The sequence below is a fragment of the Hypomesus transpacificus genome, chromosome 5 (assembly GCF_021917145.1).
Source record: "Hypomesus transpacificus isolate Combined female chromosome 5, fHypTra1, whole genome shotgun sequence".
Lineage (NCBI taxonomy): Eukaryota > Metazoa > Chordata > Actinopteri > Osmeriformes > Osmeridae > Hypomesus > Hypomesus transpacificus.
Window position 1 is genome coordinate 1,192,707 of NC_061064.1, and position 19,489 is coordinate 1,212,195.

Sequence of the window (19,489 nt, forward strand, 5' to 3'; positions counted from 1 at the left end):
CACACACAGGGAAACACCACACACACACACACACACAGGGAAACACCACACACACACACACACACACACACAGGGAAACACCACACACACACACACACACACACAGGGAAACACCACACACACACACACACACACACATTAACTCACACATCCACATCCGCAGCATTAAAACCCAGCAGGCACAGACTGCAGAGTGTATGGGGGGGCTGAGGACGGTGTTCTCTGAGGTGGTGCTGTGCTGGGGTCATATCTCGGGTGTGAGAAGGACCCCAACACAGTAATGGCACCGTACCAATGGATGCTATTTGTTACTTAATAAGTCATTAACACCATAACAGCAAGAGGGAAGGTGATGAGCATGTGGGTCTTTGTGAATGTGTGTGTATGAGAAACAGTGTGTGCGTGTGCATGAGTGTTTGTGTCTGTGTGTGAGCATGACACAATATGTATGTATGTATGGAAGTGTGTGTGTGTGTGTGTGTGTGAATGAGCCTGTATAAGTGTGTGTATATATATAAATAAGTGTGTGTGTGTGTGTCATACCCGCAGCGTCCCCCGTGTCGTCGGCGCCGGGGCGCTGGGCCCCCCCGCGGGGCTGGGCCCCCCCACGGGGCAGGGTGGCCTGGGGCTTGAAGATGGAGGAGGAGAGCTCCTCCAGGCTGCAGCCCAGCAGGTAGGCAGCCTTCTGGGCCCACTCGTGACGTACAAACTGCCTCCGCCCAGCTGGGACACAAGACAAGCAGGCATCATCTCCTCTGCCGTCACCCAGCAGGGCTCATGTGCTTCCAGAGGACAGCTCTCCACTGGGTGACCCGACATGTGAGCACATGCACAGTGATAACTCCATATTGTACAGCCAGGCTGCACAAACCCACCCACCCAAAACACTGTTCTTTCTTTGTGATAGCAATCAGACTAATTACTATGGTACTGTTTTAGTTCTGTTAGGGTTAGGACTGTTTAGTGCTTTAGTTTCTCAAAACATCTGACAGTTCTTTTTTCCATTTTAACAAAGAAATAATTCTTCCAAAAAACTCTCATTCCAGTCTGAGATGTAACTTCTGGAAGACTGGCCTCAGCTGCTGAACAGAGTTTTCCCTTTAATCTGGAGGAAGGGTGATGAGAGAGGGAGGATTGGAGTGTGTTTTAATTTACAGACAGTACTGAGTGGAATCTATTCTGACTTGAGAGGGAGAGCGGGGAACATCAAACAACGTGCTTCTGACAGCGAGGCGCTGGGATCTCCCCGTTTCATCGGCCCGCCAGAGCGTCACATGTTCCATGTTTTGACAAGCAAGAGGGTTGTGAAGACGATCAAAGCCAAGACAGAGAACTTCATTAAAATGCTAATGACACACAGTGTCTGTGAGCGCAGATAGAAGCTGGGGAGACGGAACAATACAAATAAGAAGAATGAGGGTTTTACCTTCATCTGTGTCTGCAGCACAAGCGGAGCAGCAGGATCAGCATGCACCATGTGAGTTAGAACGACATGTTAGAACACAACAGATAACATCGGAGCTTCCTAAAAACAGCATCTGCAGGTGTTCTGTCAAACACAGGTGCTTGATGTGTGTTTACACAAGCGCTCTCTCACAATCACATACATTGTCACCACTCGAACACTGAACAAACACACAACAACACAACAACAAAGGAGAAAAGCCATGCTTTAGGGACAGTGTTCATGCTGTAGGGACAGTCTTCATGCTTTAGGGACAGTCTTCATGCTGTAGGGACAGTCTTCATGCTGTAGGGACAGTGTTCATGCTGTAGGGACAGTCTTCATGCTGTAGGGACAGTCTTCATGCTGTAGAGACAGTCTTCATGCTGTAGGGACAGTGTTCATGCTGTAGGGACAGTCTTCATGCTGTAGGGACAGTCTTCATGCTGTAGGGACAGTCTTCATGCTGTAGAGACAGTCTTCATGCTGTAGGGACAGTCTTCATGCTGTAGGGACAGTCTTCATGCTGTAGGGACAGTCTTCATGCTGTAGGGACAGTGTTCATGCTGTAGGGACAGTCTTCATGCTGTAGGGACAGTCTTCATGCTGTAGAGACAGTCTTCATGCTGTAGGGACAGTCTTCATGCTGTAGGGACAGTCTTCATGCTGTAGGGACAGTGTTCATGCTGTAGAGACAGTCTTCATGCTGTAGGGACAGTCTTCATGCTGTAGAGACAGTCTTCATGCTGTAGGGACAGTCTTCATGCTGTAGGGACAGTCTTCATGCTGTAGGGACAGTCTTCATGCTGTAGGGACAGTCTTCATGCTGTAGGGACAGTGTTCATTTAGAGCTTTAGGAAGGGGCAAGTGAAGCAACGGTCTGATTCATTGCCCTCTTCATAGTCGACATGAGGAAGATGGAGAACTGAAGGAAAGTTATGGAGATAGGTTCCTGCTGCCATCTTGTGTTTAAACATGACACAGCTGCACAGGCTATGACAGGGTATCCAAAAACTGTTGAATCAGGTTTTGATTTTAGAAGTTGTTAATACTACTCTGTCATCCTACAACAGACTTGATCTAGGCATGTTGCTGTGACAACTAAACACCCAAGGAAAAATGAGAGCCTGAAAGAGGAAAGAGATTACAGGAAAACACAACCCAGAATCCCTCAGGAGAAAAACACCACCGCTGATCGTTTACCCTCCTCCTCTACGACGGACACTGCGGAGAAGGTGAACGTTAGACCAGGTAAGTAAACACAGCACACATACGCCTGTAACCGCCTGTAGGAACGCTGTTCTCACAGGAAGCACACGTAGCCGACACATAAACCACCACACACACACACACACACGCACACACACACAAGATGACAAAACTTCAGATTAAAAAGTGGAATTTCAGCTGCTGTGTGAGCCGAGCTCTGCTCTGCGAGGGTTAGTGTTAGTGAGCTGTAGCTGTGCTAGGTCCTCAGAGGGTTAGTGTTAGTGAGCTGTAGCTGTGCTAGGTCCTCAGAGGGTTAGGGTTAGTCTACACGGCTGTCCTCACCCTTGGTGGCCCCGGCAGCCCCCAGATGGTAGATAGCCCCCAGCACCAGCCAGAAGGCCTTCTGCTCCTCCATAGACATCCCCAACACCTTCATGGCTGCCTGCAGCTTGGTGAACTGCTGGGAGGCCCGCTGCTTGTCCTCCGACTAGGAGAGAAGAAGAAGAAATTAGAGAAGAACAGGAGAAAATGAAAAGGTGTTTCTAGAAATTAGCTTTCGGCTACATGGTTGGAGAGGATGAGGGACACTATAGATAAGACACAAACAGCATACTGGTGTTGAAGGTCCTGGTTAGATATTTACCTTGGATTGAGGTAAAATCCCAAAGGCACTGTTTTCTACAAAATGGTTGAAGTGCAGCTCAGTCCTTTGATGGTAAAAAAGAGAGACAAGCTGTCAGTCACCCAGACTACAGAAGTATACATGATTTTTCATGCTTTTCAGCATAAAATATTGCTTTATTTTTGAATAAAAACTTAATGCTAATGAAGCCCTCAGAGTTTAGCATCACAGACAGCTCAGTGCCAATGGAATGTTAATATATAATTTTTGGAGTGTCACTACTTTCAAGATAAATCTTATTTTATAGGCCAACCCAGAAGTTAGCATTGCCCTGGTTCCCTTGACAAAAAAAAGTATATGGGAAATAAAAAATACATAAAATAAAGTATATGGGAAAATTCCATTGGTTTTTCGATTATTGCTGTCTGTGGCTAACAAAAGTTTGACATGCATTTTTCTTCCAGTAAGACAATCTTCACAGATGAACACCATTTGCAGCTTAGATGTAATCCCAAGAAGTAAAAAAATCTAACATCAACAAACTACATCACGGTCGCACGACAGCTTTGTGTATTAAGAGACAGAGACAGAGAGAGACAGAGAGACAGAGAGACAGAGAGACAGAGAGAGAGAGAGAGAGAGAGAGAGAGAGAGAGCATGTTGGGTTGAGCTCGCCTGACCTGAGAGAGCTGTCAGCTCCAGCCATTAGGTAGTAGAACACGTTGAACACAGACTCTCCATCCGGACGCCTCGTCACTCGCAGTTTCTCCAGCAGCATGGTCTGGAAGCACACAGCACAACCAGTCTACGCAGAGCAGAACCAGTCTACGCAGAGCAGAACCAGTCTACACACAGCAGAACCAGTCTACACACAGCACAACCAGTCTACACAGAGCAGAACCAGTCTACACACAGCAGAACCAGTCTACACACAGCAGAACCAGTCTGCTCTCTGACACACAGCAGAACCAGTCTGCTCTCTGACACACAGCAGTACCAGTCTGCTCTCTGACACACAGCAGTACCTGGATGGAAGCAGAAGCCACCTGGCCTGCCTGGTCAAAGTCCAGGGAGACGATGTGAGAGAAGCGGCTGGCGTTGGAGTTCATGGTGGTGGAGCAGTTCCCAAAGCCCTCCAGGATGGTGTACACAGCCTGCCACTTCTCAGCTGGACACATGGAGACACAGGGTCACCACTCTGCCCTCACGCTATGACATCACACCATGACATCACACATGTACTGGCCACCAGAGGAGGGGCTTCCCAGTGAAACCATGTTTGGTTTCTCCAAACCAACCGGAGAAGGTTTTGCCGGAGCTGCCAGCGATGGTGACCAGGTACTGGACCAGGTGCTGTGTGTTGGTGGTCTTGCCGCTGCCCGTCCTGCCCAGCAGCACGATGGACTGGTCCTGCCGTGTGGTCAGAAGGCTCCTATAGGCTGACTGGGCCACGCCATAGATGTGTGGTGCCGTGTCCTCACGCCTGCAGCCCTTAAACATGTGCATCACCTGGGGGGGAGAGAAAAGAGAAACAGGGAAAAAAGGCTTTATTCCATCCCAAATCCCACCTCCCAACATGCCCCGCCCCCCAAGTGTGTGCCCCCAGGTCCCCACCTTCTCAGAGTACATGGAGGGGCTGCTGACAGGGTTGATGAGCACCATGCTGGGCCCAGCGTGGGTGTGGAGCAGGCTGGCCCCGTAGCGCTGGCGGAGGGAGTGGATCACACTGGACTCGTTCAGGTACTGCAGAGACGCCAGGTCCTCCACGCGGTCAAACGCAGGGGGGTTAGCCTGCACGCGGTCACACATTGATGACATCACACACTGAAGAACTTTGGGCTAGAGATGGTGGGGCAGGGCAGGATGGGGCGGGGGAGGGTGGGGCAGGGGAGGGTGGGGCAGGAGAGGGTGGGGCAGGGTGGGGCAGGGGAGGGTGGGGCAGGAGAGGGTGGGGCAGGGCAGGGTGGGGCAGGGGAGGGTGGGGCAGGAGAGGGTGGGGCAGGGGAGGGTGGGGCAGGAGAGGGTGGGGCAGGGGAGGGTGGGGCAGGAGAGGGGAGGGTGGGGCTAGAGATGGTGGGGCAGGGGAGGGGAGGATGGGCTGGAGAAGGTGGGGCAGGGCAGGGTGGGGCAGGGGAGGGGAGGGTGGGGCAGGGGAGGGGAGGGTGGGGCTAGAGATGGTGGGGCAGGGGAGGGTGGGGCAGGAGAGGGGAGGGTGGGGCTAGAGATGGTGGGGCAGGGGAGGGTGGGGCAGGAGAGGGTGGGGCAGGAGAGGGTGGGGCAGGAGAGGGGAGGGTGGGGCTAGAGATGGTGGGGCAGGGGAGGGGAGGATGGGCTGGAGAGGGTGGGGCAGGGCAGGGTGGGGCAGGGGAGGGGAGGGTGGGGCAGGGGAGGGGAGGGTGGGGCTAGAGATGGTGGGGCAGGGGAGGGTGGGGCAGGAGAGGGGAGGGTGGGGCTAGAGATGGTGGGGCAGGGGAGGGTGGGGCAGGAGAGGGTGGGGCAGGGCAGGGTGGGGGAGGGTGGGGCAGAGCTGCTACCTTCTCCACGTCGTCCTCCTCCACCTCCAGCAGGGAGCCGTCACTCTCCAGCCTGATCTTCACCTTCCCCTCCGGCAGAGAGCCCGCCTCTGTCTTCAGCAACGTGGCTGCAGACCACCACACACACACACACACACACACCAGACCACCACACACACACACACACACACCAGACCACCACACACACACACACACACATCAGACCACCACACACACACACATCAGACCACACACACACACATCAGACCACCACACACACACACACATCAGACCACCACACACACACACACACATCAGACCACCACACACAAACACACGCATACACACACATTAGACCACCACAGAGTCAACATCCTAACATCCATCCATTTAATGATCCATCCATCTGTGAATGTTGTGGAACAGCACAGCTCATCATGAGTTGCTGGACAAGTCGTTCTGGTTGCAGAGCTCTACTGACCCAGGGAGAAGCCATCTTTGTGGACCAGCCAGACTTTGTCAGTGCCGTACCAGGTCTTCTCTGCTGCGATCTGTTCCTCGGTCTTCACCTGTAACACAGAGAGCCCGACACACTGAGCACCATCTAACACACCACACACCTGTGCACGACACACCTGCAGACCTCGGGAAGAGGACTGAGACATCAAACACACAGAAAACGGTCCTCGTTAAATGAATGTTCCCTCTCTGTGTGGTCATGCTTACAGGTCTCTTCCACAAACACCAAACAGCAAGACAGCACAGGTCAACCCTGTCCACTCACTACAACCCTGAGGACCTCAACACCCCACACTGTTAGACAGAGTAGATATGATCTTTGTTTTGTTCGTCTGAGATTTAGTATTCCACTAGTCTGACAGAGACTATCATCTATCATCAGAGACAACATCCCAGAGGAGGAAGTAGTCTGTGTGAGCACGCACAGCATCTCAGAGCGGGAGGAGGGAGGAGGGAGGGGGGGAGGAGGATGCAGGGAGGGGGGAGGGTGATGCAGGGAGGGTGGGGCACAGTAAGGGCCAGACCTTGGGCTGGGAGGCAGCAGAGTGGGCTGCCTGAAGGATGGCCACAGGGTCCTCGTCCTCCTTAGTCTGAAGCAGGATGGAACAGGGTCAGGGTTAGGGTCAGAGGTCAACAGTGAGGTCACTGTCAATGCTCAGACACACGCAAGCCTACAACATGACGTCATGACCTGCGTTTGGCGATGATGGAGGGGGGGGGTGATGGAGGGGGGGGGGGGGGGGTGATGGAGGGGGGGGGGGGGGGGGGGGGGAGGGGGACAGAGGAGGGAGGCAGGCTTACGCTGCGGCAGGACACATGAGCACACACCCCAGCCAGGCCCCGCCCACAGGCTGAGGGGGCAGGGCTAACCTGCCGACAGGTGTGATGGGGGGCAGGCCGTACCTCGGAGGGGGCGTGGCTTTTTGCTACAGACAGCTGGGGCTAGCAACACACACAGCAGCCACATACAGAGAGATGGAGGAGGAGGAAGACACATTTACAGAGGTCAGAGCACCAGATAGAATAGAAAACAGGAAATACAACACTGTCCAAGTCAAGCGCTTCTAACAGCAACAGCAACAATGTCATGGATGCTCCTGTGGACCTGGTCACTGAGGCTGAGAACAGAACAGGGTTCTACTGGGCTGAGAGAGGAACAGGGTTCTACTGGGCTGAGAGCAGAACAGGGTTCTACTGGGCTGAGAGCAGAACAGGGTTCTACTGGACTGAGAGAGGAACAGGGTTCTACTGGGCTGAGAGAGGAACAGGGTTCTACTGGGCTGAGAGCAGAACAGGGTTCTACTGGGCTGAGAGCAGAACAGGGTTCTACTGGACTGAGAGAGGAACAGGGTTCTACTGGGCTGAGAGAGGAACAGGGTTCTACTGGGCTGAGAGAGGAACAGCAGTGCTGAAGGGAGGATCAGGAGGACAGTAATGAGGGACTGGCCCACACTGAAATATCACCCGACAGGTCTTTAATCAGGGTGTGTGTCAGTGTTGGGACTCCACAGTGGGTTCACAGTGTCCTGCTCCCCCAAACTAACGCTTAAACCTCCAGAAAGCCTCCCTGTGTGTCCTGCCAGCACCCACAACACACACTGGGGTCCATCTGGGAGCAGGGGGGACAAACATCAGCGACAACTCAAGGCTTCGGCACAGACAAGCAGCACTCCTACATCTCGTGTCAAAATCAAGAAAAAGGAAGGAGGACAGACCAGACCAGGAGAGCTTCATTCCTGTAAGGGTTTTTTCCAAGTCTACTCATAACCGACCTGGTTCAACACATCACCCAGCTCATCACCAGAACCAGGTGGGCTAGATTAGAGTTGGAGAATCACCCCACCGAACTGTAGCTGTGCAGGAGCAGGGTTGGAGACCCCTGGACTACAATAATAGTTGGTATCAGTCGGCTAGCAGGCCCAAAGTGTAACTGAAGTCCAGCTGTAGGTGGTGTAACCCCCAGGATGGAGCTGGCTGGCTGGCTGGGGCCAGAGGTGTAACCCAACACCAGACCACCTGTCCTCCCTGCTCACACAGCAGGGGCAGGAGAGACACAAGACAAGCCAGGGCAACAGCAGACCAGGGGAGGGGAGGGGAGGGGAGGGAGGGAGGGAGTAGGACCGTACAGTAGGATCAATCCCATCAAAGATCTTCCTCAGACGTTGATGGTTCTCCTCTGTGGGGATCAGTTGTGGAACCTGGGTGGAGGAGACACACACAGTGTGCAGGGGGGTTGGTGCTGTGAGGCTGGGTGGGCCCCTGGGAGGGCAGGTGTATGGAAGATGTGTACAGAGTGAGGGTGTCGAACACACACCTGTTCAGGGAGAGAGGAGGAGCTCCCAGAGGAGGGCTTCCCCACAGGGAGCTCTGACGAACGCAACTCTGCCTTTACCTTGAGACACACACATCAACACACACACACACATCAACACACACACATCAACACACACACACATCAACACACACACACATACATCAACACACACCATAGGTGAGTCAGTGACCTAAGGTAACAAAAAAGGCTTCCAGAGTAAGCCACAAGTTCTTCTACTGCACACCATTCTAGGTCATGCTCAAACCTACAGTACTGAGCATGCTCAGAACTCATTAGAAACCAGTGAGTAGTTCTCCAAACATCCGTGTTCCTCAAACCAACTCCAGTTAAAGAAAACCCTGTAGGCTGCCATCTGGGAGGCAACCTTTCACTGTAACCTTTCCAGTTATTCTCTGTTCTCCTGCTGATTACCTTCTCCTCCTCTCCCCCCTCTCCCCCCCTCCTCTCCCCGCTCCTCTCCCTCCCTCCTCAAAGCTTGGTCGCATCAGAGAAACTCAAGTCTCTCCGTGACGAGAAACTTGGTGAAACCAGGAAGTTGGTCTGAGCTGAAACGTGTGAGCACAGCAGTGAAAACGTCCCCGTGAGCCAGTGGTTTCATGTGCACACAGGAAGTGATGTGGTTAGTCTGACAGCATGCTCCAGTAAGGTAGTAGTCTGTCCTCTCTACCAGTTGCCCTGGTTACCTCTGTCTTCTTCACGGCGGTTGGGCGCGGGGCAGGGATGAATCCTGCAGGAGGGGCCAGCGGGTCTGGTCTGGGGGCAGGGATGAACCCTGGAGGTCTGGCCAGGGGGTCTGGTCTGGGGGCAGGGATGAAGCCTGGAGGTCTGGCCAGGGGGTTCCAGGGTTTGGGGGCAGGGATGAAGCCGGGGGGAGGGGTGAAAGGGTTGGGTCTAGGGATAGGGATGAACCCAGGTACAGGGGCAAAGGGGTTGAGTTTAGGGGGGGCAGGGGTGGGAGGGGCTGGGGTGGGAGGTGCTGGGGTGGGAGGGGCTGGGGTGGGAGGGGCTGGAGTGGGAGGGGCTGGGGTGGACGGGGGCGCCTCCTCAGTTTTATCCTCGGACGGCTTTTGACCACCGCTGTCTTCCTTCCCCTCCTCCTCCACCTCCTGCTCCCCCCTGCGGTCCTGGGTGCGGGGGCGAGGCCTGTGCTCCCTGGTCTTCCCGCGCCCCATCAGGCTGGCCAGCCCCAGGGAGATGTCATCCTTCTCCTCTCGCTTCCCCAAGCCCACAGCCTTGGCCGTCTTGGGGACGGAAGTGGAGGAGGTGGAGGAGGAGGCGGGGGTGGAGGTGGGGGTGGAGGCTGACGGCTCGTCCACCAAAGGGACCACCCTTCTCACAAACCTCCTCACCAGCTTCCTGCCAGTGGGGTCTGTGGTCTCCTGACTGGAGGAGGATGTTGGGGGAGCGGAGGAGGCTGGAGGAGGCGGGGGGGCTGGGGGGTCAGGGCCTCCCATAGCTCTCTGACCTGTCGGGTCTCAGGCTAGTTCAGCAGGCTGGAGTCGACTAGCTGAGTCAGACTGACCCTTCACACACTCCTCACCGTCAGACTGGACACACACACACACACAGGGGAGGGCGAGCTGGTCAGCACACACAATGTCAACCTCCAGTCGTGACAGAGAGTCCAGAGTATTGTTCACTAACACAGTCCTGGACATTCCTTACAAAGCTCTTCAGAAAGCAGCTGTTTTCTACAACACAGGCTACAGCTGATTCAGCCATCCCTTCGCTTAGAACACATAACTCATTTCATAGCTAGCATTTTCCTCCTCCGTCGGAGTAATTCATGTCCAACATTTTCTGCATAACAATTTTAGAAACCCAGAGATAAGAACCAGCCAGGGATCATGAACTTCGTCATGGGGGTGTTGGCTGGAAAACTTCCCCTTTAACAGATCTGTCTCCAGATGAGATTAAGTTCTGTTTTCCTGGATGAATAATACCAGGACGAGGTTCTGGTTCAGGAGGGAATAGAGGCTGTCACGGTAGGCTCCTGCCTGCCTGCTAATAGATTCTCCCTGTGTGTTTACTGTACTGTATGAAGGTCTGTCTCCAGCAGTGACGCAGCCCTGCTGCATATCAACATGCTGCTCTGCGCTACGCCCTGCATACAAACATATCTTGATTCTGCAACTAAAAGTTTTTTTTTCTTCTCAGAATTCATCATTCATCCCCTTGCTATGTGTGTTCTATTTGCACGTCGATTTGGATGACAGAGTCTGCTAAAATGTAGACATGTAACTGTGTTTATGGAAATGTAAATTGGTCAAACACAGAGGTGAAGGGACTTACGTTTGGCTCGGGATCGACCTTGACCTACGCAGGAGAAGGGTCAGGAGAGAGTGGTCAAGCACACAGGGAGAAAGAAGACACGCATACCTGCTAAAGCAGTGTAAGACCACAAGCCAGCGTGAAAAGGGCATGCTGACACACTGATCAGGCCTCAAACACCTGGATGAAACAGCACTTCCCTTTTGCTACCAGAAAGAAAAGCATGATGGGAAAGCCATGGGAGGGGCCAGAGGTCATGGGCGGAGCTGGGCGAGGAGAAAGAGAGAGATAAAGGAAGGATGGAGGGGGAGCAGGATGGTGAGAGAGAGAAGAGAGACAACAAGAGAAGGAAAATGAGAGGAAAGGGAAGAGGGTGAGGGAGAAAGAAGGGGGAGAGAGAGAGAGAGAGAGAGAGAGAGAGAGAGAGAGAGAGAGAGAGAGAGATAGAGATATGGGATGGGGGCCTGATAACGACAAGGACCGGTAGAAAGAAGGAGAGGAGAGTTCTTCAAACTAGAAGAGAGACACCAGCAGGCAGTAGGGTTAGGGTTAGACACCAGCCTACACTTTGTGTGTAGGCTGGTCTCTCTCTCTAGAAGAGAGACTGTAGGCTGGTGTCTCTCTCTAGAAGAGAGACTGTAGGCTGGTGTCTTTCTCAGGCAGTGGGACCATGCAGCGTGAGGGCAAAGATGGAAAACAGGATGAAATGGAGAGCTGGAGGAGGAGAGAAGCGGAGAAGTAGGAATTACAGCTATCAATGTATGAATCTCTATATGAAGTGAAAATAATGATGTGGCTATATTTAGATATTGTTATAATAACATCCACTAGCATGTGTAGCGATTACGAGCATGTCATCATCCTGGTCCAGACTGGCCAGTGGTCTCTATCTAAGTCACCAACTCATGCTGCAGGCTGGCTCAGTGGTCTCTATCTAAGTCACCAACTCATGCTGCAGGCTGGCTCAGTGGTCTCTATCTAAGTCACCAACTCATGCTGCAGGCTGGCTCAGTGCTGTTACAGTAATCACACACAAACAACAATATAGGGCGAGTGAGTCCCATGTTGAAGACATCACAAGAAAACCTTAACCCCAACCCAATTCCAAGACTATCACTCAAAACATGCAGCCTTGTCCAGTCCTGGTGTGTAGAAGTGCCGTTTATGAATTCCTCTTCTGTCTGCTCCCCAGTTCCACATCACTACCACAGTCCAATTACACAGAGCACAGAGCATAGAGAGCACAGAGCACAGAGCACAGAGCACAGAGCACAGAGCACACAGAGAACACAGAGCACAGAGCACACAGAGCACAGAGCACACAGAGCACAGAGCACACAGAGCACACAGAGCACAGAGCACAGAGCACACAGAGCACACAGAGCACACAGAGAACACAGAGCACACAGAGCACACAGAGCACAGAGCACACAGAGCACAGAGCACACAGAGCACACAGAGCACAGAGCACAGAGCACACAGAGCACAGAGCACAGAGCACACAGAGCACACAGAGCACAGAGCACACAGAGCATAGAGCACACAGAGCACCCAGAGCACAGAGCACAGAGCACACAGAGCACACAGAGCACAGAGCACAGAGCACACAGAGCATAGAGAGCACAGAGCACAGAGCACACAGAGCACACAGAGCATAGAGAGCACAGAGCATAGAGAGCACAGAGCACACAGAGCACCCAGAAGGGGAGACTGTGGCTGTGAGACACCATCTCTAGCCAAGCCTCCATGTGAGGCCTTCACTATTAATAACTCAAGCAGCAGAGGAGGCCATTCTGAGACGCAAGCAGAGCCCTGGTGGAAGTGTTACACACACACACACACACACACACCTTCCGCAGAGGCCTGGGGTTGTACCTGCCTGTGGTCGTCAGGAAGTTGGAGATGTTCTCTTCTGGAAGGACAGAGCAGGACGTGGGCTCAGACGTGGAGCTGGTTACTCCAGACAGTGTGGTTAGCCCGGGGCAGTACGCTGGCGTGGGGGCAGTATGGGGGGCGTGGGGGGTAACGTGATAGGACCTTGGCTGGGACAGAGGCAGCTGCGGGGACGGGCCTACGGACTCTATAAATAGACCTGTGTGTGTGTGTGTGTGGCACCCTCCTGCCACCCTCGTCCCCAGTGTGTGTGTGTGTGTGTTGGGGTTGGCAGATGAGGCCTTGTTCCTCCTTGCTGTGACCTCAGGGCCCCCAGGCCTGGGACGAGGACAGGCCTCGTCTGCCGTTTTCCATTTCTACTTGTGTGATGGGACTGTGGGCTGTCACTAGAGGGCGCTGTCTCGCTCTCTCCCTGAACCACCACTAGGGGGAGCCACACTACTGAATAATGGTTTGATTTGGGCCTTCCAACTCGTCTTAGTGATTCTAGATTCTAGTGACCCAAATTCGTCGTTTGACCCACACAGCGTCCGGGTGTGAACGGCAGGGGTTTGAGATCCGCCCGCAGAATGGGAGAAAAACGAGAAAAACTAAATAAATGGTGAGAAGGCAAAAGTCGGCTTCTTCGGATTGGGTTGTGGCTAGGGCAGAGGGGCGTGGCTACAGGAACACAACACGGAAATACAGGAAGGACAGGGCTGGGCGTGGCTTCGGCAATCCAATCTATGTGTCCCTAGTCCAGGCTAATCCCTGGAGGAGCGCAACACCCAGCGAGAAATATCCTCCACTCGCTGAACATCAAAGATTAAGACCTGCGTACTTCACCACTCTAGTCGCTGACCCAGTTTCAACTCTGGCTGAACCAGTTCCATGGCAGAGACACCGGCCGGTCACACGACCCAGATTGTGAGGAGTCGCAGCACGTGAAGACGGAGGAATCACTAGACTCACTAGACCCTCTCCCTCTCTAAGAGGTGTGATCACAAGTAGGCCATTCCCAGGTAATGACAAGGAGGGTTAGGGTTAGGAACAAGGAGCTGACATGACAGTGAATCAGCAGGGGGCTGCCAAAAGGAGCTCTTCCACGTCGCTACTGATTGTGATCGCTAAGACCCTTCAAGATGAAGATGAGCTGACTGCCTCTCTCAGTACTGAAGCAGCAGCATCCAGGGCACTGACACAGTCTTCAGAGGATGTCACAGACAGACAGAGGGTGCAGTGTTGGGGACAGGGGGTCATCATCATCTCAGACAGGCACACACACCCCCTCCCCTCCCTGGCACTAACAAGCCCATTCAGATCCACTGGCACAGCACACCACATCCTCTAGCAGGGAGGCAGGGAGGCAGAGAGGGAGGGAGGATGGTCTACCCTTCACGTCCCAGAAGGTCCAGTGTGAGGGCGTGTCTGCAGCACCGGGCTGAGCCCCAGGACAGCAGCCCTTCACCAGGCTGAGCCCCAGGACAGCAGCCTTTCACCAGGCTGAGCCCCAGGACAGCAGCCCTTCACCAGGATGAGCCCCAGGACAGCAGCCCTTCACCAGGCTGAGCCCCAGGACAGCAGCCCTTCACCGGGCTGAGCCCCAGGACAGCAGCCCTTCACCAGGCTGAGCCCCAGGACAGCAGCCCTTCACCAGGATGAGCCCCAGGACAGCAGCCCTTCACCAGGCTGAGCCCCAGGACAGCAGCCCTTCACCGGGCTGAGCCCCAGGACAGCAGCCCTCCACCAGGCTGAGCCCCAGGACAGCAGCCCTTCACCAGGCCCAGGAGTGGCTAGCCTGAACACCTGCTCTCCACTCCACACACACAGGGCCCCATTGTTCACACCAAGACTACTGGATCACTTTCCAGGAACATGACACAACATTCACTTTCTCATTTGGTCTGACTGGACAAGCCGACAGAGGACTTGAGCCTAGTTGCTAAAAACAGAGTTGGAGAGCAGGGATGCAGATTAAAGGCGTGGTTTTTTTTGTCTTAAAGACAAAAGCTTGTGGTCAGACAGGAAATATACGGTGTCCGATGAAGGGCAAGCAGCAGAATCCCCATCAAGCTGATGTGGTCACACACCTCTGGTAGGACCCACTTTGGACTACAGATTCAGCCAGACCAGTTTAAGACAACATTTACTGTGCCTTTAGCTGTGCAGTACAGCACATTTCCTGGCCAAACAGGAGTGGAGAGCAGAGACTGATGACCAAATCATTTAACAGTGAACGAGTGATAGGAACCCCTTTGGCAAACAGGAGTTTGATTTGAGCACATAGTCATGGCTGTTCCCTCTCTCCACGTGACCATGACTCATGATAATAAGACTCGCCCTGCAGATCACCAGCAGGAATCTTTACAGTCACATGATAGATGCATGCACACGTGCAGATACACACACACACACATACCAGCACAAACTATCCCACACACAGACGAGTCACCAGAGCAGGTGTGTCTGCAGGGGAGCAGTGACAGGAATGTCAGGTTGAGAAAGCTGTGATTAAATGAGGGACAGACAGGAGGACAGACAGGAGGACAGACAGGAAGAAAGACAGGCAGGAGGACAGACAGGAAGAGAGACAGGCAGGAGGACAGACAGGAGGAGAGACAGGAGGACAGACAGGAAGAAAGATAGGAAGAGAGACAGGCAGGAGGACAGACAGGAGGAGAGACAGGCAGGAGGAGAGACAGGAGGACAGACAGACATGAGGACAGACAGACAGACAGGAGGACAGACAGGCAGAGGGACAGACAGGCAGGAGGACAGACAGACAGGAGGACAGACAGGCAGGAGGACAGACAGGCAGGAGGACAGACAAACAGGAGGACAGACAGGAGGGCAGACAGACAAGAGTACAGACAGAAGAGCAGACAGACAGGCAGCAGGTCTGGTCTTGTCACACTCTGGGGTCTCTTCACTAATTTCTCATTTAATGTGGTCATTCTGGGACACCTTGTTCTTCCAGTAGCTGTGTTCCTACTGTGTGTGCACTTTGAACTGTTCAGAGAGGATTGGCAAGTTCAGCTAAAGAGATAAGTCTTGCCAACAACAGCTTAGGGAGGTGACTATCCACACTGATATGAAACAGTCAGTTCCTCCACAGTAAATGACAGAGAAAAAGACTGAGGGTCTGGAATCAAGGATCATTCTCTGATGATGATTCCAGCCAGTCACACAGAGCCTGGCTGTAGTCACACTGAGCCTGACTGTAGTCACACTGAGCCTGACTGTAGTCACACTGAGCCTGGCTGTAGTCACACTGAGCCTGGCTGTAGTCACACTGAGCCTGGCTGTAGTCACACTGAGCCTGACTGAAGTCACACTGAGCCTGGCTGTAGTCACACTGAGCCTGACTGTAGTCACACAGAGCCTGACTGTAGTCACACTGAGCCTGACTGTAGTCACACAGAGCCTGACTGTAGTCACACTGAGCCTGACTGTAGTCACACTGAGCCTGGCTGTAGTCACACTGAGCCTGACTGTAGTCATACTGAGCCTGGCTGTAGTCACAGAGCCTGACTGTGGTCACACTGAGCCTGGCTGTAGTCACACTGAGCCTGACTGTAGTCACACTGAGCCTGACTGTAGTCACAATGAGCCTGGCTGTAGTCACACTGAGCCTGACTGTAGTCACACTGAGCCTGGCTGTAGTCACACTGAGCCTGACTGTAGTCACACTGAGCCTGGAGCCTCCTGTTTGGATGTTGTCATTCAGACAGTAGCTTCCTGAGACAGGATTCATGTCCGAGCATGCTCAGTGATGCTATCAGGCTTCAGAGACAGAAGAGGTAGACCTACCTGGTATCTACTGGGAGGATACCAAAACAGACCTCTCCTCATGACCACACACACCAACACTCTCAATGTATTCTGACCCAGTTCCAGACACAGATAACATTCCAAAAGCAGAAAGAAAAGTGTATTTATGGGACACAAAACGTAGCTTGGAACGTGGAACCATGGAACGTCAAGGCCATGCAGAGCCAGTCTCAGATCTGCCAGCCCTCCCCCATACGACCCAGCTCCCCCAGAGGCTGATGCTCTGCTGTGTGGCCTGGGATCTCCTCACATCTCAGGTGATTGGTCAGACCCTGTTCTGCTGTGACTGGTCAGACCCTGTTCTGCTGTGATTGGCCAGACCCTGTTCTGCTGTGACTGGCCAGACCCTGTTCTGCTGTGATTGGCCAGACCCTGTTCTGCTGTGATTGGCCAGACCCTGTTCTGCTGTGATTGGCCAGACCCTGTTCTGCTCTTCATCCACCATCACCATCATCAAGAGCCTTCCCAGAGGCGTTCCCAGCTTCCCTGATTCCCCCTCTGCTCCCTGGAGAGCCTCCACCACCTCCACCTCCACCACCTCCACCACCAGACTACCAGTCTGTCCCTCATAGCATTCAGGAGGCCCTGACATAACCTGTCATCAGTGAGGGTGTAGGAACTGGTTTGTGTGTCAACTAGGTAAACAGTCATCTCTGCTTTGCCCCTTTCTCTACAGCTCATGGCCACTGGCCTTTCTCTTATCGTTTAACACACACACACACACACACACACACAACCTCCACCGACTTCCTGCTGTCCATAGAGACACTGTGGAGAGAAGGCGGGCCCAGGCTGCAGGCAGCACACACATTGGCTTACATGTTTGAATGGCAGGCCCCTGTTGGGGCCATGGTGACCAGAGCCATGGTGACCAGAGCCATGGTGACCAGAGCCATGGTGACCAGAGCACAGCGTGGCTCTGACAGTCCCGTACAGACAGGAAACACTGCAGCCGAGGACAGCAGAGGACAACACAGAGTCCAGAGAAACACTGGACATATTTTGGCATCATGTTGTGCAGACAGTGGCTGGGGGCCAAGTGCCATTCAGGTCCATGTATTCATCTTGCTGTCTCACACTGGTCCGTTACATAACCTCATTTGGTGCAACTTTAATAGAGGGCATCCATTAGATGTGCTGTATGTAGCCAGATATGAATGACTATTTACTGAACGTTCATACACTGACATGGCACACTACACTGAAAACTCCCCTGGAAATACGAAATGTGACCCACATGCTTACAGCTTCTACCCCATGGAGGAAGTGTTGGGTGTATGCAACAGAGATGCAAACTATCTCAGGGTGTTACATATTGGTTGAGTGCACACACACACACACACACACACACACAGGTATATGACCGTAACCAGCCAGGCAGGTTTTGAACACCTTGTTATTCAGTGCCTCAGTGTGGCTAGCATATCACAAGCACACCCATGGTTCAAGGCTTACAGCAAAACTATCAAATGACACAATGACCCCCACCACCCCCACCACCACCACCTCCACAGTGTTTAACCTGAGAGCAGCTAGAGTTAGATCCTTGACTAAACAGAGCTAGATAGATGGCAGCACCTCCTTGATCCAGATCTTATTATACGTGACGTCCTATAAATAGGGTCCCTGCTTCTGGGTCACTCTTACAAGCTCTCATTTTTTCATTTTCCAAACGGCCTGTCTTTGGTGATCACAGTCATGATCATTCGTATCTGGGACAGAACCAGTGAGAGATACTGTTCCTCCTCTAGCAGAGCTGGAGGGTCTCAACGCTGTGGACGCCACACAAGTACATGCAAACACACACACACACTCACAGACACAAACACACTCACAGGCACACACACACGCACGCACACACTAGTCATGCAAGCGGCTGAAAGCCTGTAGTTTGTGTGGTGATTGGGGCTGGAGGGAAGGGAGTCCAGCACTAACAGATTGCATCATGGTAAGTATATACCTTGAGTCTCATGGAGCATACCACTCCCTGGCTGACAATCCTGTTGTCGTGACAGTCCTGGGGTGAAGCATTATGGGAACTATCCTCCCTAACGATTAATACCTGCCGGTTCCAGTCAGCAGCCGTTCCAGCAGTGTTCTGCAGGAGGACATGGTTGGCTGATCCAAGCGGAGGTCAACAGCTGAGTTTCCTCTCACAGGTGTTCTCTGGGTTAGAAGGGTTGGCAGGGGAACCTGACAGCTGGCCAGCTGGTTCCTTTCCAGCTGTAGAAGCGACTCTGTTTCCAGAGGTTCAACCAGACGTCAAGAGACAGACAACACAGTCTGGGGTGGAGAAGCCTGCCTGCCTGCCTGCCAGCCAGCCAGCCAGCCTCCCTCCCTCCCTCCCTCCCTCCCTCCCTCCCTCCCTCCCTCCCATCCTCCCATCCTCCCTCCCTCCCAGCCTCCCTCCCTCCCTGCTCCCCTACCAGGTTCCTACAGGTCTGGGACTGGCGGAAATCCCTCGTTCAGGAAAACGGCAGACAGAACTGAAGGTAGCTTTTAAAACCCACAGGCAACTGACTTCAGGAAATACTTTACATTTTCCAAGGAAAGCGAGATACACTGAGAAGCTGACTAGATTCACAGAACCTTGTCTCCGACATATCTCAGAGACAGAAGTTAAAACGTAGGGAAAAGTCAATAAAAATGTTTACATCCGTAATGTTCACATGATGTTCAGAAGCTACATGGTCAACAGGTGATTCTACCTGGCTTGACGGTTCTGAAAATACAGAAACCATCAAATGGACATTTACTGTTTGATTGTATCTTGTTTACAACAGCAGAGTACTGAATGTGTCCACATTCCTGATCCACACTGGCAAAGATCTGGTCACACATACTGCAAAAAGAAAAGGAAATGGACACTTTGT

The 19,489-nt window shown here is 53.0% G+C and overlaps 1 protein-coding gene across 14 annotated transcripts in view; it reads right to left on the minus strand.

Moving 5' to 3' along the window:
* Positions 1-19,489, minus strand: part of LOC124468198 (unconventional myosin-XVIIIa-like) — a 59,575-nt gene that overhangs the window by 36,214 nt on the left and 3,872 nt on the right. For 5 of the 14 annotated variants that reach the window (XM_047020831.1, XM_047020825.1, XM_047020819.1 and 2 more), the window contains exons 3-15: positions 8,622-8,699; positions 8,434-8,505; positions 6,832-6,897; positions 6,270-6,357; positions 5,810-5,916; positions 4,890-5,066; positions 4,574-4,784; positions 4,301-4,443; positions 3,956-4,056; positions 3,297-3,360; positions 2,996-3,140; positions 1,427-1,438; positions 544-723 (exon numbers count right to left, since the gene is read on the minus strand). In XM_047020831.1, coding sequence (XP_046876787.1) covers positions 544-723; positions 1,427-1,438; positions 2,996-3,140; positions 3,297-3,360; positions 3,956-4,056; positions 4,301-4,443; positions 4,574-4,784; positions 4,890-5,066; positions 5,810-5,916; positions 6,270-6,357; positions 6,832-6,897; positions 8,434-8,505; positions 8,622-8,699 — 1,444 coding nt within the window. Of the gene's footprint in view, positions 1-543; positions 724-1,426; positions 1,439-2,995; positions 3,141-3,296; positions 3,361-3,955; positions 4,057-4,300; positions 4,444-4,573; positions 4,785-4,889; positions 5,067-5,809; positions 5,917-6,269; positions 6,358-6,831; positions 6,898-8,433; positions 8,506-8,621; positions 8,700-9,325; positions 10,190-10,934; positions 11,243-12,788; positions 12,864-19,489 lie in introns of those variants that run through there. The other 9 variants (XM_047020823.1, XM_047020821.1, XM_047020832.1 and 6 more) reach the window with 7 other exon arrangements.